At 38.3% G+C, this 21,342-nt stretch overlaps 1 protein-coding gene across 3 annotated transcripts in view; it reads left to right on the plus strand.

Annotated features, from left to right (window-relative positions):
• Positions 1 to 21,342, plus strand: part of RAB27A (RAB27A, member RAS oncogene family) — a 76,491-nt gene that overhangs the window by 31,793 nt on the left and 23,356 nt on the right. For all 3 annotated transcript variants that reach the window (XM_045900042.3, XM_064570452.1, XM_064570453.1), the window contains one exon: positions 15,344 to 15,518. In XM_045900042.3, coding sequence (XP_045755998.1) covers positions 15,366 to 15,518 — 153 coding nt within the window. In that variant the 5' untranslated portion in view covers positions 15,344 to 15,365. The remainder of the gene's footprint in view (positions 1 to 15,343; positions 15,519 to 21,342) is intronic.

Consider the following 21,342-nt stretch of genomic DNA (forward strand, 5'->3'; position numbering starts at 1 on the left):
CACATCAGGCTCCCTGCTCAGTGGAGAGCCTGCTTCTCTGCCTGCTGCTTCCCCTGCTGTGTGTGTGCTCTCTCTCTGACAAATAAATAAAATCTCTTAAAAATTCTTATATTTTTAAAGTTTCTTTAAAAATTGTGGTATAATACAATGTAGTACTAATACGGTGTATCACTTTCAGTTATACAACATGATTCAGTATTTGCATATATTGCAAAATGATCACCACAATAAGTCATGTTAACATCTGTCACCGTATATACAGAATTTTTTGTGTGATGAGAACTTTTAAGATTTATTCTCTTAGCAAGTTTCAAATATGTGTTAAGAGCCGTAGTCACCATGCTGTATATTACATTCCTGTAATTATTTATTTCATAACTAGAAGTTTATACCTTTTGACTCCCTTCACCCATTTTGGCCACCCCCCCCATCCCCTGCCTCTGGCAATCACCAATGTGTACCATGAGCTTGTTTTTTTTTTTTTTTTATTCCACATATAAGTGAGATCATACAGTATTTGTTTTTCCCTGTCTGACTTATTTCACTTAGCATAATATCCTGAAGGCCCATTCATGCTGTCACAAATGGCAAGATTTCCTTTTTTATGGCTGAGTAGTATTCCTGTGTATGTGTGTGTGTGTGTGTGTATCCATCCCATTTTCTTTATCATTCATCTGTTGGTGGATATTTAGGTTGTTTCCTTAACTGTTGTAAATAATGCTGCAATGCACATGGGGTACATATATTTTTGAGGTTTTTTTTCCATTTTCTTTTGACAAATAACAGAAGTGGAATTACTGGGTTATATGGTTGTTCTATTTTTAATTTTTTGAGGAAACTGCATCCTGTTTTACACAGTGGTTGTGCCAATTTACATTCCTACCGATAATGTAGGAAGGCTTCCTTTTCTCCACATCTTCATCAGCTTATCTCTTGTCTTTTTGATAATAGCCATTCTAGCAGGTATGAGGTGATACCTCATTGTGGTTTTGATTAGCATTTCCTTGATGATAAGTGATGTTGGGTGTCTTTTCATGTGTCTGTTGGCTCTCTGTAAGTCTTCTTTGGAAAAATGTCTGTTCAGGTCCCCTCCCCATTTGTAAATCAGATTTTTTGTTTTTGTTTTTTTTTGGTGTTGAGTTGTATGACTTCTTTATATATTTTGGATGTTAACCCCTTATCAGGTATATGATTTGCAAATACTTTCTCCCATTTAGTAGGTTGCCTTTTCATTTTGTTGATGGTCTCCTTCACTGAGCAGAAGTATTTCAGTGTTTTTAAAAGAACCAAGTTGTGGGGCACCTGGGTGGCTCAGTTGGTTAAGCATCCCACTCTTGATTTTGCCTCCGATCATGATCTCAGGGTCCTAGGATTGAGCTCAGCAGGGAGCCTGCTTGTCCCTCTCCCTCTGCTCCTCACTCTGCTCATGCATTCTCTGTCTCTCTCTCAAAGGTTGTTATATGGTAGAAATATTTACAGATGCTTTTCTTCTTTGCTTGAACTCAAGAGCTTGAGATCAAGACCTGAGCTGAGATCAAGAGTCAGAAACTTAACTGACTGAGCCACCCAGGCGCCCCTACAGATCTTTTAAAGTCAAGACCAACTTGTACCAGTATATGCTGCCTGTTCATTAACATGGGAAAACCAAAACTAGCACAGTATTGAGAAACATTGGTGTTCCTGAAATGGCTCTATTCCCAGGAATAGATGGGAGACAGCTCTTGAGCTTATTGGAAAAGTAGGAGTCCTTGACGACACAGGAGCTCTTGAGCTTATTGAGGAGGGTCCAATACCTTGAAGTTAACATGGCAGCTCACTGTGTTGCCAAAACATGTGCGTTCATTGACCGGCATTGCCAGTGAAAGGTCAGTTGCTGCGCACACAAACTGGAGTTTGGGAAAAGTACCTGGAGATAAGAGACAAGAAAGCCAGAAAGGGGAAAAGGGGAGTAGAGAGGTCATGGCACAAGGGTAATTATTAGAAACAAGGCTGTTAAAGACATGTATCATATGATCTCACTGATATGAGGAATTCTTAATCGCAGGAAACAAACTGAGGGTTGCTGGAGTGGGGGGTGGGGTGGGAGGGATGGGGTGACTGGGTGATAGACACTGGGGAGCGTATGTGCTCTGGTAAGCACTGTGAATTGTGCAAGACTGTTGAATCTCAGATCTGTACCTCTGAAACAAATAATGCAATATATGTTAAGAAAAAAAAAAGAAGAAGAAGGTAGCGGGAGGGGAAGAATGAAGCGGGGGAAATCGGAGGGGTAGACGAACCATGAGAGACGATGGACTCTGAAAAACAAACAGGGTTCTAGAGGGGAGGGGGGTGGGAGGATGGGTTAGCCTGGTGATGGGTATTGAGGAGGGCACGTTCTGCATGGAGCACTGGGTGTTGTGCACAAACAATGAATCGTGGAACACTTCATCTAAAACTAATGATGTAATGTATGGGGATTAACATAAGAATAAAAAAAAAAAGAAAAGAAACAAGGCTGTTACCCAACATGGGGAGATTGTAGGGAGGACGTTAGACTGTGGAAAGAGAGCCCGCTGTGAGGTGATGGAATCCTGTGTGCATTAGTAAAGCCACCATGTGCCTTGGGAGCATATTCCTGGGAGCTGAGAAGAGCTGTGCTGTGATGTGGCCAACGAAGGTGAGAGTGTGGGGCAGGCAGGACAAGGGAGAAGTGGAACCATATCTGGCACATCTTAGTAGCCATTGTAAGCTACCATTTGTCTGCATATCAAACCAGTGGTTCAGTTTAGCCTTTGGAGTGGGGCATATGGGATGGGAGCTCTCAACGTCCACAGTTCCTGCAGGGGTGCAGGTATAGCATCTTTCATCACAGAAAAGTTAAACTGTGGTTTCTGTCCTTTGTTGAAGAAATCAGTGAAATGATTTCAGTATACTGTAAAAAAAAAAAATCATACTTATAAAGCACAGTGAAAATAATATCCTAGTGTGCAAATCATTGGGTCTGGAAAAGCAGGGTGGTGTTTGTATTCTGGACACACTTTTTCTATAGGGTGAATAAATACAGAGTGCTCACATTCTCATTTTTTAAAAAAGGCAATGATAAAGGAGCTCCTCTCTTCCCTAGCTATTTTCAACTCAGGGATATTTATCTAATTGTTTTTATTATTTGGACAGTGATCCTCAAAGATCTTGCTTGTAATTCCTAAGTGTTTTTTTTCCATCCTAAAATTTTTCTTGGGGATAAAAGAAGCATCATCGCTACTTCACCAAGTGAAGTGGTTTGCTTCTTGATTTGGTGTGTTTCTCTGACAGATTAACACCTTTCCCGTATGGCAGCACACACAACAAAAAAACTTGAAGCAGGTGAGATGCAAGAGCGAGCCAGGCTGTGCGGGCCAAAGGTCTTACCACACATGTGCCACGCTGTGGGAGGAGAAGGCAGAATTCCGACTCCATTTCTGAGTGAAAAATGGAAAGGGGTTGTGTGTTTTGCAGCCTTGGAAATGCACTTTCCAATATCGAGTCCTTCGAGTGCTACTCAATTTGTCATCCTTACAGTCCTGGCTGGGGTAGCAGCACTGTCACTTCGAGTATTTCTGCCTTTGAGTTGCAGGCCCCAGACTTTGGTGGCACTCTGACAGAGCCAAATGCTACCCCTTGGCTTGTTAAGAGCAGAATTCCCTCTGTCAACCAGTTGGACTCACAGCTCTCCCACCTTCCAGGTAGATTAAGTCACTCCTCTGTTTCCATTTTTGGAAAGTATTTTCACTACATTCTTTAAGAGTTTTATAAAGTGTCAGTGACGTTCTTCAGGTGTTGTGGAAAAGCATCAGGAGCCATGAGATCAGTGTTCAAGCTTTAATCTGTTGTAGTCATAAGAAGAGCTGTGACATACTGATATCCGTTAGGCATTTTGCTCCTCATTCCACACAGGTAGGTGATGGTGTCCTGTTGTTTGAACAAAGGAGACCCTGACTCCAAGGTCTGTTAAAATCATCTTCTATGTGCTTATAAAAGGCAACCACTGTGTGGAAGTGGACTTTACAGATTTTGCACTTGTATCAAATTCTTGGAGACTTTCCAGCTTCGTGGTGTCGTTAAGAAGCATATTTAGCCATGGCTTGGACGTTGCAGTCACATATGGTTGTGTCCATTATGGAACTGCTTTCACGTTGTTTGAGATATTACTCAGCAAACCAAACAGCCACTCCTGTTGTCACAGTATGGCCTATATTTTATTAATGACATATCCTATAGTGTGCCCTTTCCCTGTTACTGTGTATCTGTAAAACAAGAGGTACTTATCACAAACTGTAAGTAATTTAACAACCAGTGTTTACTTTACATAAATTCCTATAAACACTCACATTCTGATCCTAAAAGAGGCTTAGGCAACAAGTAACATCTTTTTAGTAAATGAATCAATCAGTGGTCTCCATAAATTAAACAACAACAACAACAACAAAACAACTAGTATATCATTTGAGTCATTCCACAAGGGTCTTCGAGAAGAACGCTTTCTATTTTCAAGAATAATTCCTTCTTCCCTAATGTATAGTTGCTTATATTATTTGTTTACTGGGTTATGTTGCTCACCTACTGAGGTGATGGTAACATTGCAGAAACAATAGGTCAAGTCCTGGATTGAGACTGTTTATTTTTATTTTTATTTTTTTCTTAAAGATTTTATTTATTTGACAGAGCACAAGGAGAGGGAGAGAGAGGGAGAAGCAGGTTCCCTGCTGAGCAAGGAGCCTGATGTGGGACTCGATCCCAGGACCCTGGGATCGTGACCTGGGCCGAAGGCAGCCACTTAACTGACTGAGCCACCCAGGCGTCCCTGAGACTGTTTATTTTTTCTTTACCCTCATAAAGGATTTGCAAATGTCTGGAGGAAGCTTTTACAAATGAAGATATGTTTGGATGTCCTGCCAATATTTGGAAATGTATATTTAATGGTATTTGCAGGTCATTTTATTTTTTCTCTGAATAATTTGCTATGTTAGAATATCACCATTTGCTACAAGTTAGTCTTTTTACTTTGTTTAAATGGGGAGAATGAAATATTCCTATGTAGCAGGCACATTTTATAAATATTGGCAAACTTAGATCCTGTCAGTTTTTAGCCAAGAATATCTCCCCTCACTGTTAAGGCTGGATCCATGATATTACTACAAAACCCTGTATTGATAGAAATACATTTATGAATCATAGGTTATAGGTGAATATCTAATGCAGTTATATAATATTCTCAATTTAGATAAAATCAAACTCATCCTTGAATGAGGAGACGAGAAAGAGCTAGATTCCAATTTCCTTCTATTTTTCAAGGCCGTTGGATTTTTACTTACTTCTCTCTACCCAAGATCTTTGCACAAACAAGACAAGCTCTTTTTTTTTTTCCCAAGATTTTATTTATTTGACAGATAGAATACAAGCAGGGGGAGCAGCAGAGACAGAGGGAGAAGCAGGCTCCCCACTGAGCAAGGAGCCTGATGCGGGACTCGATTCCAGGACCCTGGGATCATGATCTGAGCCCAAGGCAGACGCTTAAACGAATGAGCCACCGAGGCATCCCGACAAGCTCTTTGTTTATAATTTCACCTATTCCACTCTCAAGGAGGGCAGAAACCTATCTACTCTTACCTAGACCAGAAATTGAGAAGAATGAAGCTCACGTGCACAGAGGGCAGAGACCGTCTCCTCTTGTGGAAATGGGGAGCCCCACTATTGGGCAGGACATATGGTGTTTTCGTAGTGAAAGTAGATGTGTTTGACTTTAGGGTATAGGAATTGCAATGGTCTGAGACAGTGGTAGCCAGGGCTTATTTGGTAGACACAAGTTGTCCCCACTCCTATCTTGGTACATGGTAAAATGCCTTTTCAATCCTGCCCTGTTTATATGATTTCTCTTCCTGTTTTCTGCTGTCTTTATTATATGTGTCCTTCAGAATTCCAGGAATGGGTCAACAATGGTGCCATAAACTAAACAAGAAAAGCCTACTGCTTTTTTTTTTTTAAAGATTTTATTTATTTATTTGAGAGAGAGAGAATGAGAGAGAGCACATGAGAGTGGGGAAGGTCAGAGGGAGAAGCAGACTCCCTGCCGAGCAGGGAGCCCGATGCAGTACTCGATCCAGGGACTCCAGGATCATGACCTGAGCCGAAGGCAGTCGCTTAACCAACTGAGCCACCCAGGCGCCCAAGCCTACTGCTTTTTTTTTTTTTTTAAATTTATTTATTTATTTGACAGAGAGAGAGACAGCGAGAGCAGGAACACAAGCAGGGGGAGTGTGAGAGGGAGAAGCAGGCTTCCCGCGGAGCAGGGAGCCCGATGTGGGACTTGATCCCAGGACCCCGGGATCATGACCTGAGCCGAAGGCAGACGCTTAACGACTGAGCCACCCAGGCGCCCCCAAGCCTACTGCTTTTTAACATTAAATTTAAAAAACACCAAGAGCCTTTATTGTTCTACACCAGTCCTTAGTATGTGGACATTTTTCTCTAAAAGAACCCTTGAATAAGGGGACATTAATATGTACAACAGAACATGAGGCAGTATAGTTTTCAAAAATGCTGATGTTTTGTGTTTTATCTGAAAAGTAATAGTTATATTCACATTTTCCTATTTCTACATAGAAATCACTTTGGGCAAGGCAGGTGAAGTCCATAAGCTCTATAGGAACACTGTAATATTTTATTAACCTTTCTAAGAAATTCAAAATATTGTCCAGTAAAAATCACTTACAATATAACTCATGTTCCTCTTTTTTTTTTTAAAGATTTTATTCATTTATTTGAGAGAGAATGAGATAGAGAGAGAGCACATGAGAGGGGGGAGGGTCAGAGGGAGAAGCAGACTCCCTGCCGAGCAGGGAGCCCGATGCGGGACTTGATCCCGGGACTCCAGGATCATGACCTGAGCCGAAGGCAGTCGCTTAACCAACTGAGCCACCCAGGCGCCCTCATGTTCCTCTTTTAAAGGTTTTCTCTTTCTTCTCTATTGAGCTTTACATTTTCCTTCCTTTTCATCTTTATAAGCATGCCAAACATGTGACTTGTGCACATATCTGCAGGGAAAGAGCAATACGAGGATGTGAATTTTGTTGTCATGTTGTGTTATGTTTACAAGGGAAGATTAAAATGTTCTTGAGGATTGGCTTTTTTGAAAACCCACAGAAGTGGGTGTAGTCATTCAGGAGAACGTAGATTGGGATGTGGCTAGAAGTATAAGGTTTTCATGTTGAGTATTGGCTTCCCATGGTGCTCTGGCACCAAGCACAGAATAAGCAGTCAGTTAATACGCATTTGATGAATGAAAGAGCGAGTGAATGAGCCCGAAGAAGTATCCTTACAGAGAACTTCAGGTGGCACCACAGGAAATACTCTTGGTTTGAGAAGAAAGCACCGAGCTCAACACCAAACAAATCTGTTGGGAAATGAAAGACTTCATGATTTTTCTGCTCACACACACAGGAAAGACCTACATAAAGAGGATTTACAGGAGATGGTGCACGTATCGAGACACGTAAGTTCTCAGATTTGCCGTGACCAAGAAGAGGCAGACATGCCCTCAGTTCATGACCTCTCTCCTTGGGGGAACCCATCAGAAGGAAGAGCTTTGTGACAGAGAGGCAGACGTACAGGCCGTTCATCCCAACTTCTCCAAGTCTAAGCCTTCGTTATAAAGTAATTCATCTCTGTCGCTGCTGGCGCCACAGAAAACGTTTGATCCCTGAAGGAAGGAATGCAGAGAGAACAAAAATCATGGCTTTGAAGGAAGGAATGCAGAGAGAACAAAAATCATGGCTTTGAAGGAAGGAATGCAGAGAGAACAAAAATCATGGCTTTGAAGGAAGGAATGCAGAGAGAACAAAAATCATGGCTTTGAAGGAAGGAATACAGAGAACAAAAATCATGGCTTTGAAGGAAGGAATACAGAGAGAACAAAAATCATGGCTTTGAAGGAAGGAATACAGAGAGAACAAAAATCATGGCTTTGAAGGAAGGAATACAGAGAGAACAAAAATCATGGCTTTGAAGGAAGGAATACAGAGAACAAAAATCATGGCTTTGAAGGAAGGAATACAGAGAGAACAAAAATCATGGCTTTGAAGGAAGGAATACAGAGAACAAAAATCATGGCTTTGAAGGAAGGAATACAGAGAACAAAAATCATGGCTTTGAAGGAAGGAATACAGAGAGAACAAAAATCATGGCTTTGAAGGAAGGAATACAGAGAACAAAAATCATGGCTTTGAAGGAAGGAATGCAGAGAGAACAAAAATCATGGCTTTGAAGGAAGGAATGCAGAGAGAACAAAAATCATGGCTTTGAAGGAAGGACTGCAGAGAGAACAAAAATCATGGCTTTGAAGGAAGGACTGCAGAGAGAACAAAAATCATGGCTTTGAAGGAAGGACTGCAGAGAGAACAAAAATCATGGCTTTGAAGGAAGGACTGCAGAGAGAACAAAAATCATGGCTTTGAAGGAAGGACTGCAGAGAGAACAAAAATCATGGCTTTGAAGGAAGGACTGCAGAGAGAACAAAAATCATGGCTTTGAAGGAAGGACTGCAGAGAGAACAAAAATCATGGCTTTGAAGGAAGGACTGCAGAGAGAACAAAAATCATGGCTTTGAAGGAAGGACTGCAGAGAGAACAAAAATCATGGCTTTGAAGGAAGGACTGCAGAGAGAACAAAAATCATGGCTTTGAAGGAAGGAATACAGAGAGAACAAAAATCATGGCTTTGAAGGAAGGAATACAGAGAGAACAAAAATCATGATATGTTACAAAAGGATACAGGACTAGAATTTAGGAGACTAGGGATCTAGCTCAGCTCCACATCTAACCCGCTGATTGATTTTATTTATTTTTTATTTTATTTTATTTTTTTAAAAGATTTTTATTTAATTATTTGACAGACACACAGCGAGAGAGGGAACACAAGCAGGGGGAGTGGGGGAGGGAGAAGCAGGCTTCCCGTGGAGCAGGGAGCCCGAAGCGGGGCTTGATCCCAGGACCCTGGGATCATGACCTGAGCCGAAGGCAGACGCTTAATGACTGAGCCCCCCCAGGTGCCCCTGCTGATTGATTTTATATTGTTCACTTGTTTTCTCTGGGCTTCATTCAGTTTCCTCTTCTGGAAATTAAAGTATTCAACTAATGAACTGCCAAAAATCACAAAGATAAAACTCAGTGTTAGATTGGGATGCCAAGATAGCTTTTGTATTGAATAGAGACCTCATAAGTGATTGCACCTAAATTGAATTTTTCCTATGATTTTTCTAAAGGTTGAGGTAGTGGATTAAATTAAGAATAGATTATAAAGTGACATGCCTTGGTGAGAACTTGATGAGGCTATTAGTAATGGTATCGCTAAAGACAAGTTTCTTTCAATTAGTGAATATTTAACATATACCAAGCAATCCACTAAAAGCTTTCTGTGGATAATGTCACTTAATAACCATTGTTATCTCCATTTTATAGTTGAAAGAATGGAGGCTTAGTGTAAAGAACTCAGACCAGCTCACACACAGAGTCGGAATTTGAACCCAAGCCTACTTCCCATCATATGAAGAAAACCTCTCTATGTAGTATAAGTTTTGTACAGACCATGGAGTCTTCTCTAAGGATGTCGTGCTGAAATAAAATCATGCATGCCCAGTACTGTTCGTGGTACACGGTGGTTAGTCAGTTAATACTATCTCTCTCTTTTTTTATCCTCTGTATGGGTGATAGAGGAAAATTTGGCTTTCAAGAAATGGCTGACCTATCCGAAGTAGTTTCAGAATGATTCTGCCTTATGATAGGAGATCCTAAGATTGGAGTCTATGATTGACTTTCATAGGAAGCTTTATGGAGTATTTGGGCTAGGGGTGTGTGTGTGGGGTGGGGTGGGGTAGGGCGGATGATGGAGAGAGAGAGAGAGAGAGAGGGAGGGAGAGAAATCTAATTCCTTTGCTCTTAACTAAAACCACTCTCTTCTATCTTATTCCCTGAAGAACAATTAAGATATGTTTTATTTTTTAAATAAGGAAGAAGATCATTGACTTTCTCTCAGCAGGCAATTATCACCACTTAGTGTATGTTGAGGAAGTGGGTGTTCCTTGCTTTCTATTGTTAATCTGGTGAGAGTGAGGGTGGAGAGCACTTTGAAAAAATATTTGTGTAGGGAGGAGCGCTAGAAGTGAGCTAAGAAAGTCTTTTGCAGGTCCCAAATTAGGGTCATTCTTGACTTTTTAGAAGACATTTCCTTGAGGTATCTCAGATTTTATTTCCTGAAGGAGATGTAGAATATAAAGAATGAACTTCGGTTTAAGTTATCTTCATAGATCATTATTTTTTCTCTCATTAATTTTTAGTCTAGGGGCATAGTTCTTACAGTTCTAGGAAAGAAAGTAATTATTGCCTGCATATTGACCATTGGAGGCTAGATTGCAAGATGATGATGCTAATGGCAGTTAATAGTTATACAAGATTTACTGTGTGCCAGACACTGTTCTGAGCTTTTCATGTATACATTAACTCAGTCCTCATGTCAGCCCTCTGAGATAAGTTTACTGCTTCATCAAATCTAAAATGTTTTGATGGTGCATTTGTGATCTTGCTAGAAGATGCTGATGCAAGGTTTTCACATAACAGTCGCCAGTGCCACCTCATTTAGTAATAATTGCAAGATGTCATGGGTTGTAAGACTATGAAATGTAGGATGCATCCTGATTATAAAGAAGTTAAAATGAGAAAGCATATGCATGCTAGAATTAATAAAATAAAAATTAATTTTAAAAAATCATTCCCATTTTTAAAATGGGGGAACCTGAGGCAAAAGGGGTTATATTTTCTTTAAAATTTTTTCTTTTATTTTTTTAAAAAGCTTTTATTTATTTGGGAGAGAGAGAGAGAGAGTGTAGTGGGGGGGGAGGAGCAGCGGGAGAGGGACAAGCAGACTCTGAGTTGAGCACAGATTTTGACGCGGGCCAATCTCAGGACCCTGAGATCAGGACCTGAGCCAAAATCAAGAGTCGGTTGCTTAACCAACTGAGCCACCCAGGCACCCCAAGGGATTAAATTTTCTAAAGTGAAATGACTGGATTCACATCCAGGTGATTTGGTTCTAGAGTCCATGTTGTTGACCTCTACTTTTTCTTTTCTCTCAACAATGTGTTGGAATTGAGCCCATGTTAGCATGTGAATAGACTGCCCAAGACCCACTTACTTGTCTTCTCATTGGGGCATTCATGATAGAATGGCACTGAGATCCTTCTGAGAGGAAGTGTGCATGGTGTATAGCACCTGACTTTAGGACTGTGATAAGGATTGTAAAGTACTTGGTGTGTGGGCATCTGACCTATGCTTCTGACCCATTTTTAGCAAGAGTAATGCAATTGGAAAAAGCCTTCATGAACTGGCTTCTTAAGCATCAATAGGCTGGAATGCTCACTGCAAATAGTATGCACAAAATGTTGTTTGGGTGTCCCAAGTGTCAAATTCTGCACTGTGTGTTTTCAGTGTTTCCCTTTCTGCTCTAAAATGCCAACATAAAAATAATATGTTATTTCCATACTTGGGGAGTAGAGCATTTTCTTTATGGAAACTAGGCCCCTCAAATACCACTCAAGACTTGAATAACAAAAATAAGAAATAAAAATAATTTTTAATATGAAGATGGTTCTATGTGAAGACCTACCAGCAGCTGAAACTTAACATTAAGTTTTCTTCATCTGGTGGTGATAAGCAGTGGTAAAACACATATATGGGACTGCAAGATGGGTTTGGGGTTATAGTTTGCTATGCACCAGAATTATATTCTGCTGAAAGATGGAATGGTTCCACTAATTCTGGGATTCGACTAACTGGCTGCAAACTCCGATAAGAAGCTTGTCACCATCAATACCCTACCCAAACCCTGAAAAATCTGTTACCAGTTTGGAGGCCTGCTTCCTTCCTGAGTCCTTTTATTTCCTTGCATCTTCCTTTTTAGAATTCTGGTCTCTGTTAACCCAGACTAGCCTAGTCATTGTGACCAATTTAGGAGACCCTTTACATAGCTTCCAAATTTGCCACAGGTTTTCCTTAACTTGAAATCTCTTTTATTGTTGGATCACGGATTAATGTTTTGCTGCTGGGTCCCTGAGATAAAATGAATGGTGGAGTTGTCAACCAAGGAAGCCTCTGTCACTCATCACACCTTTTCCTATTGTTTATCATATTCTCTGCCATCATGCCCATATTCCTTTCTCCCAACCTGTTTACTGTTCTCCAACACATACAAACCGTTCAAGTGTAGAAAGAAACTATATTGTGGTGGAGATAAATTGGGTGTATAGACTATCTGCAACTGAGGTAATTATAAGTAAAAATTTAAGTGTTTTGGTTCAGCATATGTTTAAAGCACTAAACCATTGCTTTTTGTGTTTCTGTTTATCATTTTACATTTCTAGTCTTGAACTGTTTGAACATCTGATCAGTCAACTTGGACTAGTTTGAACCAGTTTTTAATCAGTCTAAGACAGTAAAAGCAATTTTATAGATGACATGAATTAGTTATAAGCAGTTTGATAAAATTAGAGCAAGTATGACCCAGTTGAAGAGATTTAACTGGTCAGCACTAGTTTGACTCAGTAAAATATACTCCAAACCAATCAAACCTCATGTGAGCCAGTCAGAACATGCCTTCCAGGTCAGAACTTTTTTGAGCTAGGTAAAACTAGTTTGAAGCAGTTTGAGCTATTGAAACCAGACCCCAGTAATTTTCATTAGATATATTTAGTTTTAGCCAAAGTGGCTTTAGCTCAGTCAGAAATATTTTTGTATGTGTAACCTCTTTGAATTCGACTCTTTCATTCTGAACTACAATGAATCATTCAGATTTTTTTGAACAAGTATGAGCTTGATAGAATGGACTGCAGTGTTTTATACAGATTTGAACCTGTTTTTAAGCTGGTCATAACTTCTTTTGCAATAGGCATGTCAATTTAAAATGAAAATGCTTTAAAGTGGCCAAAAAAGATCAGAATTACTTTGAAAGTGATGTGTTGACTCGGCAAAGGACTCTGAGCCAGTCAGAAATCCTTTGTGCTAGAAATATGTTTTGAGCTACTCAGAGGCGATTTCAGAGATTGTTCTAGGTCTTTAGAGTCAGTGCGATCTATCCAGAATGGGGTGAAGAGGGTTAGCTAACATTTACTGAGTATTCAGTATATGCCAAGCACTGTGCTGGGTGCTTCACAAAGAGTATCTTGTTCAATCTTTAGAACAATGGTGTGAAGGAGGGTATATAGTATCTTCTTTTTCACAGGATAGAAACCTGTCCAAGACTCAGAGATATTTGAGCCATGTGGGAGACATGGAATTTAGCCCAGCTCAGCTTGACTTTGGAGGTCATGTGTTTCCTATTAGGCTACCTTGTATGATACCATACCTGGTCACCTTTAAGCCCAACATGCATTTGTGGAAGCTTGAGTAACAGACAATAAGCTTGGAGGTAGACTGGACATTGAACTTGGAATTAAGGGATTTATATTCTAGACTGTGCAAATGAGTTAACCTCTCTGGGTTCTATTTCATCCTTTGGAAAACTGAACCCAGAGAGTGAAAGGTCTGGACATTTATTTTCAGATTAACAAGGCAGATAATTGCCTAGAGGTGAGATCTGAAGAATGCAAACTATGATTAATATTGATGGTGAAACTTATATACCTTCAGTTGTGGTATTTGGTTTGTTAATACTTCCTTTATGATGGCTTGGTTTGGGAACAAACTGTTATGTGTCACTGTCAATATGAATAGAAAAACCCACAAAGAGCATTTTTAGATTTATATGTGTGATTCTTCTCCCGTGATAACTAAACACATTAAATTTTGGTGCAGCCGATACAGTTTCATCTGTCTTTGAATTCCATTCAAGTGGATCTAGAGAATTCTAGAAAAGTGATGACATTGGTGACATCATTTTCTCCTGTACCTTAAGTGATATTAAAACATAGACATAGGAATGACCACCCTTTGTTCAAATTAAAAGTAAAGAGGAAGTAAGTGTTGTCTTGAATCATTATCATTGCAGAATTTGGAGTTGCTTTCTGCTTCCTCATTCATTTTGAGGGGAACCTCCAAAATGATTAAACGTTATCTGGACCTGCTTTTCAATTGTTAGCTCTAATTAATGAATAACTTGGAGCCAAATGAGATCCTATGATATGACGTAGTAGAATATTTATTTGTACCCTATTGGTCCGCTTCTGGAGAGGAATTCTGTTATATACCATTAATACTGCAACCAAACCTGTGAATACGGAAGCTATAATGTAGGGAAGCCATCATCTGTGAAGTGTCATTCTTTATAGTGTGCAAATAGAATTATGAATGTTTGTGGAGTCTCTGCCCTTATCAGCTGACCAGCCATATCTGAATATGAGGTCCCAGATCTTTACTAAGGCACTATGAGGAAGTAAATTGCAGTGGCTCTTGGGGGTCAGCATTCAGGAATTTTGAGCATAAGGTGAATCACCAAATTGAGGATGGGGTGGGGGGGAAGAAGCCTTGAAAATCAATAAATGTCCTTGCTTGCGCTTTTATTAATTTTATGGATCTATAGAAATCTTATAGGAAGCATTGAGAATTGTAGTGAAGTTTCTCAATGTGAGGCTTAGTGAAAATAGACATTGAGAGGAAAATCAGCAGCATCCAATGTAGGGCATCTGATGTGTATGTGAATAGGTGAATATGCATGTTTGAATGGCATGTGGAGTTGTCAGTGGTAGTGGGAGAACTGATTATTTTTCTGATTTTCTGGAGGGTTTATTGGTATTAGAAATGGGAGCATAAAAAGAGGTAAGTCTTCCCTGGAGACAGACTACATTTTCAGTTGGACTGATATTTTGAGAAGTTGGAATCTATTTAGAGAATAAAAACAAATCATGAAAAGGGCACCAGGAGACTGAAAAAGAAGGGGGGGGGAGTTGGAACCACTTGCACTTTAAGAATTATTATTATTCCTCTAACATTCTCCTCCTTTCTTTTCAAAATTTTTGTTCTGTGTGATCTGTATGTAAGACTTAGTGCTGGCTGTCTTCTTAATTTTTACTCTGACTTGGAATTTTTGTCTTAATGGTACTATAATATGCACATTAAATTTAAATTAAGCTGTTATTTATTATTTTGGTAACATCTCATCTAGCAAATTATTAGGTCCTTGGGGGCAGTGAATACTATCTAATTCTCTTCACAGAACCCTTAGGCATATAGGTATCACATAGTACTTATTGAACTGGATATTAAAACAACTCACTTTATTCATGGAAGATTCTAATATTTCCTGATAGCTTTTTAGTAAATATGCATTTGTTTGTATTTTACAGGTGAACCACTGAGTTCTTCATTATGTCTGATGGAGACTATGATTACCTCATCAAGTTTTTAGCTTTGGGAGACTCTGGAGTAGGGAAGACCAGTGTACTTTACCAGTACACAGATGGTAAATTTAACTCCAAATTTATCACGACAGTGGGCATTGATTTCAGGGAAAAGAGAGTGGTAAGTTCTATATAAAAATGTGATCTCTGATTCAGTATTTGCCTGTCTGTCTAGTTTATTTTGTAGGAATTAGAAGGACAAAGTTTGGAATATAAAATTGGAAGGGTGCATGTGAAAGTGTATTTTGTTCAATCTAGGAAATGTGATTTAAAAGGTTGTGCTGGGGCACTTGGGTGGCTCAGTCATTAAGCGTCTGCCTTTGGCTCAGGTCATGATCCCAGGATCCTGGAATCAAGCCCCATGTTGGGCTTCCTGCTCAGTGGGAAGCCTGCTTCTCCCTCTCCCACTCCCCCTGCTTGTGTTTTCTCTCTCGCTGTCTCTCTCTCTGTGTCAATTAAATAAATAAAATCTTTAAAAAAATAAAAATAAAGTAGAAGGTTGTGCTGAAGGACCTTTAATATAAAACCAATGAGACAAAAGTGAAGATTTCTTTTAATTTTCCCTTGATACCCTTTGACTTGTATGTTCCCTCAGAACTCCACAAAGTTATTTGTCTACCTTTGTTATGAAGCCTACAAACCACCCTAGCCAACCTACTCCTGTTTTGTGGACTGTTTCTTCCACCTTTGATGTCATTTTTAATGGCCTTTGTCTTAATTCAGTCCCACTTGGAAGACTAAATGGCAGAACTTGTCACTGCTGCCAGGAAGATGAGGTTGGCGTGGGAGTGAGAATGCCAGTCGTGTATGTTGAGCTAGGAAGTTACCAAGGGAACAGGGAGGTTCTACTCAATGATGAAGGAAGAGGCTCTTTTTTTCTTTATTTAAGGGACCCTAGGGCTGCAAGTTATTCTGCTGGGGGAGGGGAGGGCAGGAGGTCCCTCTGTCAGATTTGCAGAGAGAAGATGGCCTTCATCATGAGCTACATTTCTTGCTGAAAAATCGACTGTTACCATGAAGCCCCTCAACAAGTGGTCAAGAGATTAATGACACCGATCTTTCAATGGAGCATATTCTACCTGGAAAAGATAAAGGGTCTCTGGCTTCTAGGATAGAAAAATTCTTTCCTTCTTACTCAAGGTCTTTTTCTTCCACTGCCAGAGAATCTTATAGACTCAGAGACACTGAGTAAGAGTAGGATTTCATTAAATTTTTAGTATTGACATATAATTAGTAGAATCAATATATATGTATGTGATTATATTTATTAATTCCCATTTTATAACCTTGTTTTTTAAAAATCACTTTATTGAGATATAATTCACATAAAATTCACCCATTGGAAGTGTACAATTCAGTGGTTTTTAGTAATATTCACAGTTGTGCATCTCATTTTAGAACATTTCTTCACCCCCAAAGGAAACCTCATGCCCTTTAGCAGTCATTCCCCATTTATCCTCCCTCTAGCCACTAATCTATTCTGTATAGATTTGACTATTCTGGACATATCATATAAATAGAATCATACAATATATGGCCTTTTGTGTCTGGCTTCTTTCACTTAGCATAATGTTTTCAAGGTTCATCCATGTTGTAGCATGTATCAGAACTTCATTCTTTTTTATGACCAAATAATATTCCATTGTATTGACATACCACATTTTGTTTATCTATTCATCCATTGATAGACATTTGGGTGGTTTCACTTTTAAGCTATAACGAATAATGCTTCCATTAACAGTCACATACATTTTTTTTTTTGTCTTTTGCCCTTTTTTTATTTGTAGAAATTTAAAAATATATTTTGGATATGAGCCCTTTTTAAAATAGATGTATTATAAATTGCTTCTACTCAGTGTGCCTTTGTACTTTCTTTTTTTTTTATTATGTTAATCACCATACCTCTGAAACAAATAATACATTATATGTTAAAAAAAAAAAAAGAAGAAGATAGCAGGAGGGGAGATGAACCATGAGAGTCATATACATTTTTTGTGTGGTCTTATGTTTTCAAATCTCTTGGGTATACACCTAGGCATAGAATTAATTTGCCATATGATAACTCTCTATTTAACTTTGAGTAACTTCCAAATTTTCTAAAGATGCTGCACCATTTTACATTCTTACCAGCAATGTAGGAGGGTTCCATTTTCTCCATATCCTCACCAACTCTTGTTATTGTCTATTTGATTATAACCATTCCAGTGAGTGTGCTGTGGTATCTATCTCATTGTAGGTTTGACATAAATTTCCCTGATGACAGATGTTTTTGAGCAATCATTTCTTTCATGTACTTATTAGCCATTTGTGTATCATCTTTGGAGAAATGTCTTCAGATTGTTTGCCTGTTTTGAAATTGGTTGTCTTTTCTTTTAAGAGTTTTAAAAATATATTCTGGATAAATGTTCATATATATATATATTTAAATTATATATATATTTTAATTATATTTTAATTATATATATTTTAATTATATGTAAATAATTATAGCCCTTATGGTTAGGTCTATGATCCATTTTGGGTTAATTTTTTTTTTTTTTTTTTTTAAAGATTTTATTTATTTGACAGAGCACAAGCAGAGGGAGAGAGAGGGAGAAGCAGGTTCCCTACTGAGCAAGGAGCCCGACATGGGACTCGATCCCAGGACCCTGGGATCATGACCTGGGCCGAAGGCAGCCGCTTAACCGACTGAGCCACCCAGGCGTCCCCATTTTGGGTTAATTTTTGTATATGGTATGAAAGGGGTCCAGCTTCTATTTTTTTTTTTTTTGCATAGGGTTATCCAGTTGTCCCAGCAGCATTTATTGAACAGACTAGTCTTTCCCCCATGAGTGGTCTTGGTACTCTTGTTCAAAATCAGTTGACCATAATATAAGTGTTTATTTTTGCACTCTCAATTGTATTCCATTCATCTTGATATCTATCCTTAAGCCAGTACTATCTAGATTACTTCTGCTTTGTACTAAGTTTTGAAATTGGGAAGCATGAGTCCTCCCACTTTGTTCTTCCTTTTCAAGATTGTTTTTGATTCCTTGCAATTCCATTTGAATTTTAGGGTCAGCTTATCAATTTCTACAAAGAAGTCAGCTGAGACTCTGATAGGGGTTGCACCGAGTCTGTAGATCAATTTGGGGAATATTGGTATCTTAACAATATTACATCTTCTGATCCATGAACATGAGATAGTTTTCCATTTGTTTAGATCTTTAATTTCTTTCAACAATGCTTTATAGCTTTCACAGTGTAAGTTTTACACTTTTTTGTTCAATTTATTCTTAAGTATTTAAATTTTTTATGCTATTGGAAATTGAATTGTTTTCTTAATTCACTTTGAATTGTTCATTGCCAGTGTATAGAAATAGAATTTATTTTGTAAATTGATCTTGTATACAGAAACCTTGCTGAACTTGTTTATTAGTTCTAATTGTGTGTGTGTGTGTGTGTGTGTATTTATTCCTTAGGGTTTTCTATATACAAGATCATGTCATCTTCTGCTTTACTTCTTCTTTTCCAATTTGGATATGTTTTATTTTTTTTCTTGCCAAATTACCCTCCCAGGAACCTCCAGTAAAATGTTGAATAGAACTGATGAAAGAGGACATCCTCATCTTGTTTTTGATTGCAGGGAGAAAGCATTCAGACCTTCACCATTAAGTACAATGTAAGCTCTGTGTTTTTTCATAGATGCTGTTTTTCAAGTTGAGGACATTCTCTTCTGTTTTTGAGTGTTTTTATCATGAAAGACATTGAATATTTTCAAAGGATTTTTTTTCTGCATCTATAGAGATGGTCATGTGGTTTTGTCCTTTATTCCACTATGGTGTATTATAATTGTATTGATTGACTGATTTTTGTAAGTCAAATCAACCTTGCTGTTCCTGTGACAAATTTTACTTTGTCATGGTATATAATCCTTCTTATATGTTGCTGAATTCTGTTTGCTAGTATTTTGGTGTCTATATACTCAGAATGGATATTGGTCTGTAGTTTTTTTTCCTGCATAACTTTAGTTTTGGTATCAGGATAATATTGGCCTTACAAAATGAGTTGAGAAGTGTTTCCTTCTTTTCTATATTTTGGAAGTTTGGGAAAGATTGGTGTTGATTCCTCTCCAAATGCTTGGTCAGATTCACCACTGAAGACATTTGGGCCTGGCCTTTTCTTTGTGATAGGTTTTTGATTACTAATTCAGTCTCCTTATTTGTTATATGTCTATTTAGATGTTCTATTTCTTCTTGAGTTAGTTTCAATTGTTTGTGTCTAGGCATACGATTATCTAATTTTTTGGCATACAGTTGTTCATAGTATTCCTTTATAATCTTTTTACATATGTAAAGTTGGTAGTGTTGTCCTTTCTAAATTTTTTTTTTTAAAGATTTTATTTATTTGACAGAGAGAGACACAGTGAGAGAGGGATCACAAGCAGGGGGAGTGGGAGAGGGAGAAGCAGGCTCCTAGCTGAGCAGGGAGCCCGATGCGGGAATCGATCCCAGGACTCTGGGATCATAACCTGAGCCGAAGGCAGGCGCTTAACGACTGAGCCACCCAGGTGCCCCCCTTTTTAAAAGTTTTTAAAAATTATTTTAATTTGGGTGCCTGGGTGGCAGTCAGTTGAGTGTCTGACTCTTGGTTTTGGCTCAGGTCATCATCTCAGGGTTGTGAGATCTAGCCCCACATTGGGTTTTGCACTCAGAGCAGAGTCTGATTGAGATTCTCCCTCTCAATCTGCCCCTCCCACTCATGCTCTCTCTCTCAAACAAATATTAAAAAATTATTTTACTTTTTATTATTTTTTAATATGTTTGGATATATAGGAGATCTTTTTAAAACTTCCTGATTTTAGGAATTTGAGTCTCCTATTTTTATCCTTGGTCAGTCTAGCTAAAGGTTTATCAATTTTGTTGACCTCTTCAAAGAAAAGATAATTTATTTACACTATAATTTCTTTCCCTCTGTTTGCTTTTGGTTTAATTTCTCTTATTTTCTAGTTTCTTAAGGTTGAAAGTTAAGTTATTGATTTGAGATCTTTCTTCTTTTTTTAATATAGGTGTTTACTGCTATAAATTTACCTCTGGGCACTGCTTTAGCTTCATTTGATAATTTTTTGAAGTTGTGCTTTTATTTTTATCCATCTAAAAATATTTCCTTTTTTTTATTATGTTATATTAGTCACCATACAGTACTTCATTAGATTTTCTAGTTTCCCTTGCGTTTCTTTGTTGACCCATTGTTATTTAAGACTGTGTTATTTAATTTCTATATATTTGTGAGTTTTCCAAAATTTTTTTTCTGTTAATGATTGCTAGTTTTACCCCATTGTGGTTGGAGACATAGTTTGTATTATTTCAGACTTTGAAGTTTATCGAGGCTTGTTTCATGATCTAATATATGGCCTATCCTTGAGAATGTTTCATGTGTACCTGGGAAGAATGTGCGTTCTGCAGTTGTTGAGTGTTCTGTGGATGTCTGTTATGTCTTTGGTTTACAGTGTTGTATAAGTCTTCTATTTCCTTGTTCATCTGCCTACTTGTTCTATCCATTATGAAAAGTGGAGTATTGAAGTCTCTCAATATAATGGTTGACATGCTTATTTCTCCTTTTTCTCCCTACATGTTCTTAATGGAGTAACCCTTTTATCATTATGAAACATCCTTCTTTGTCCCTAATAACAATTTTTGTCTTAAAGTTTATTTTTTCTAATATTAGTAAAGCCACTCCAACTGTCTTTTAGTCACTGTTTGCATGATATTTTCCCCCCATCCTTTTATTTACAACCTCTTTGTGTCTTTGAATCTAAAGCATGTCTCTTATAGACAGTACATAGTGGATCATGTTTTTAAATCCACTTTGCCAATCTCTGCCTTTTATTTGGAGTATTTAATTCATTTATATTTAATTACTGATAAAGCATTTATGTTTGCCATTTTGCTACTTGTTTTGTATGT

The sequence above is a fragment of the Mirounga angustirostris genome, unplaced genomic scaffold (genome assembly GCF_029215605.1).
Source record: "Mirounga angustirostris isolate CCGP_5_RB_7025 unplaced genomic scaffold, mMirAng1.0.hap1 SCAF_9, whole genome shotgun sequence".
Taxonomy (NCBI): domain Eukaryota; kingdom Metazoa; phylum Chordata; class Mammalia; order Carnivora; family Phocidae; genus Mirounga; species Mirounga angustirostris.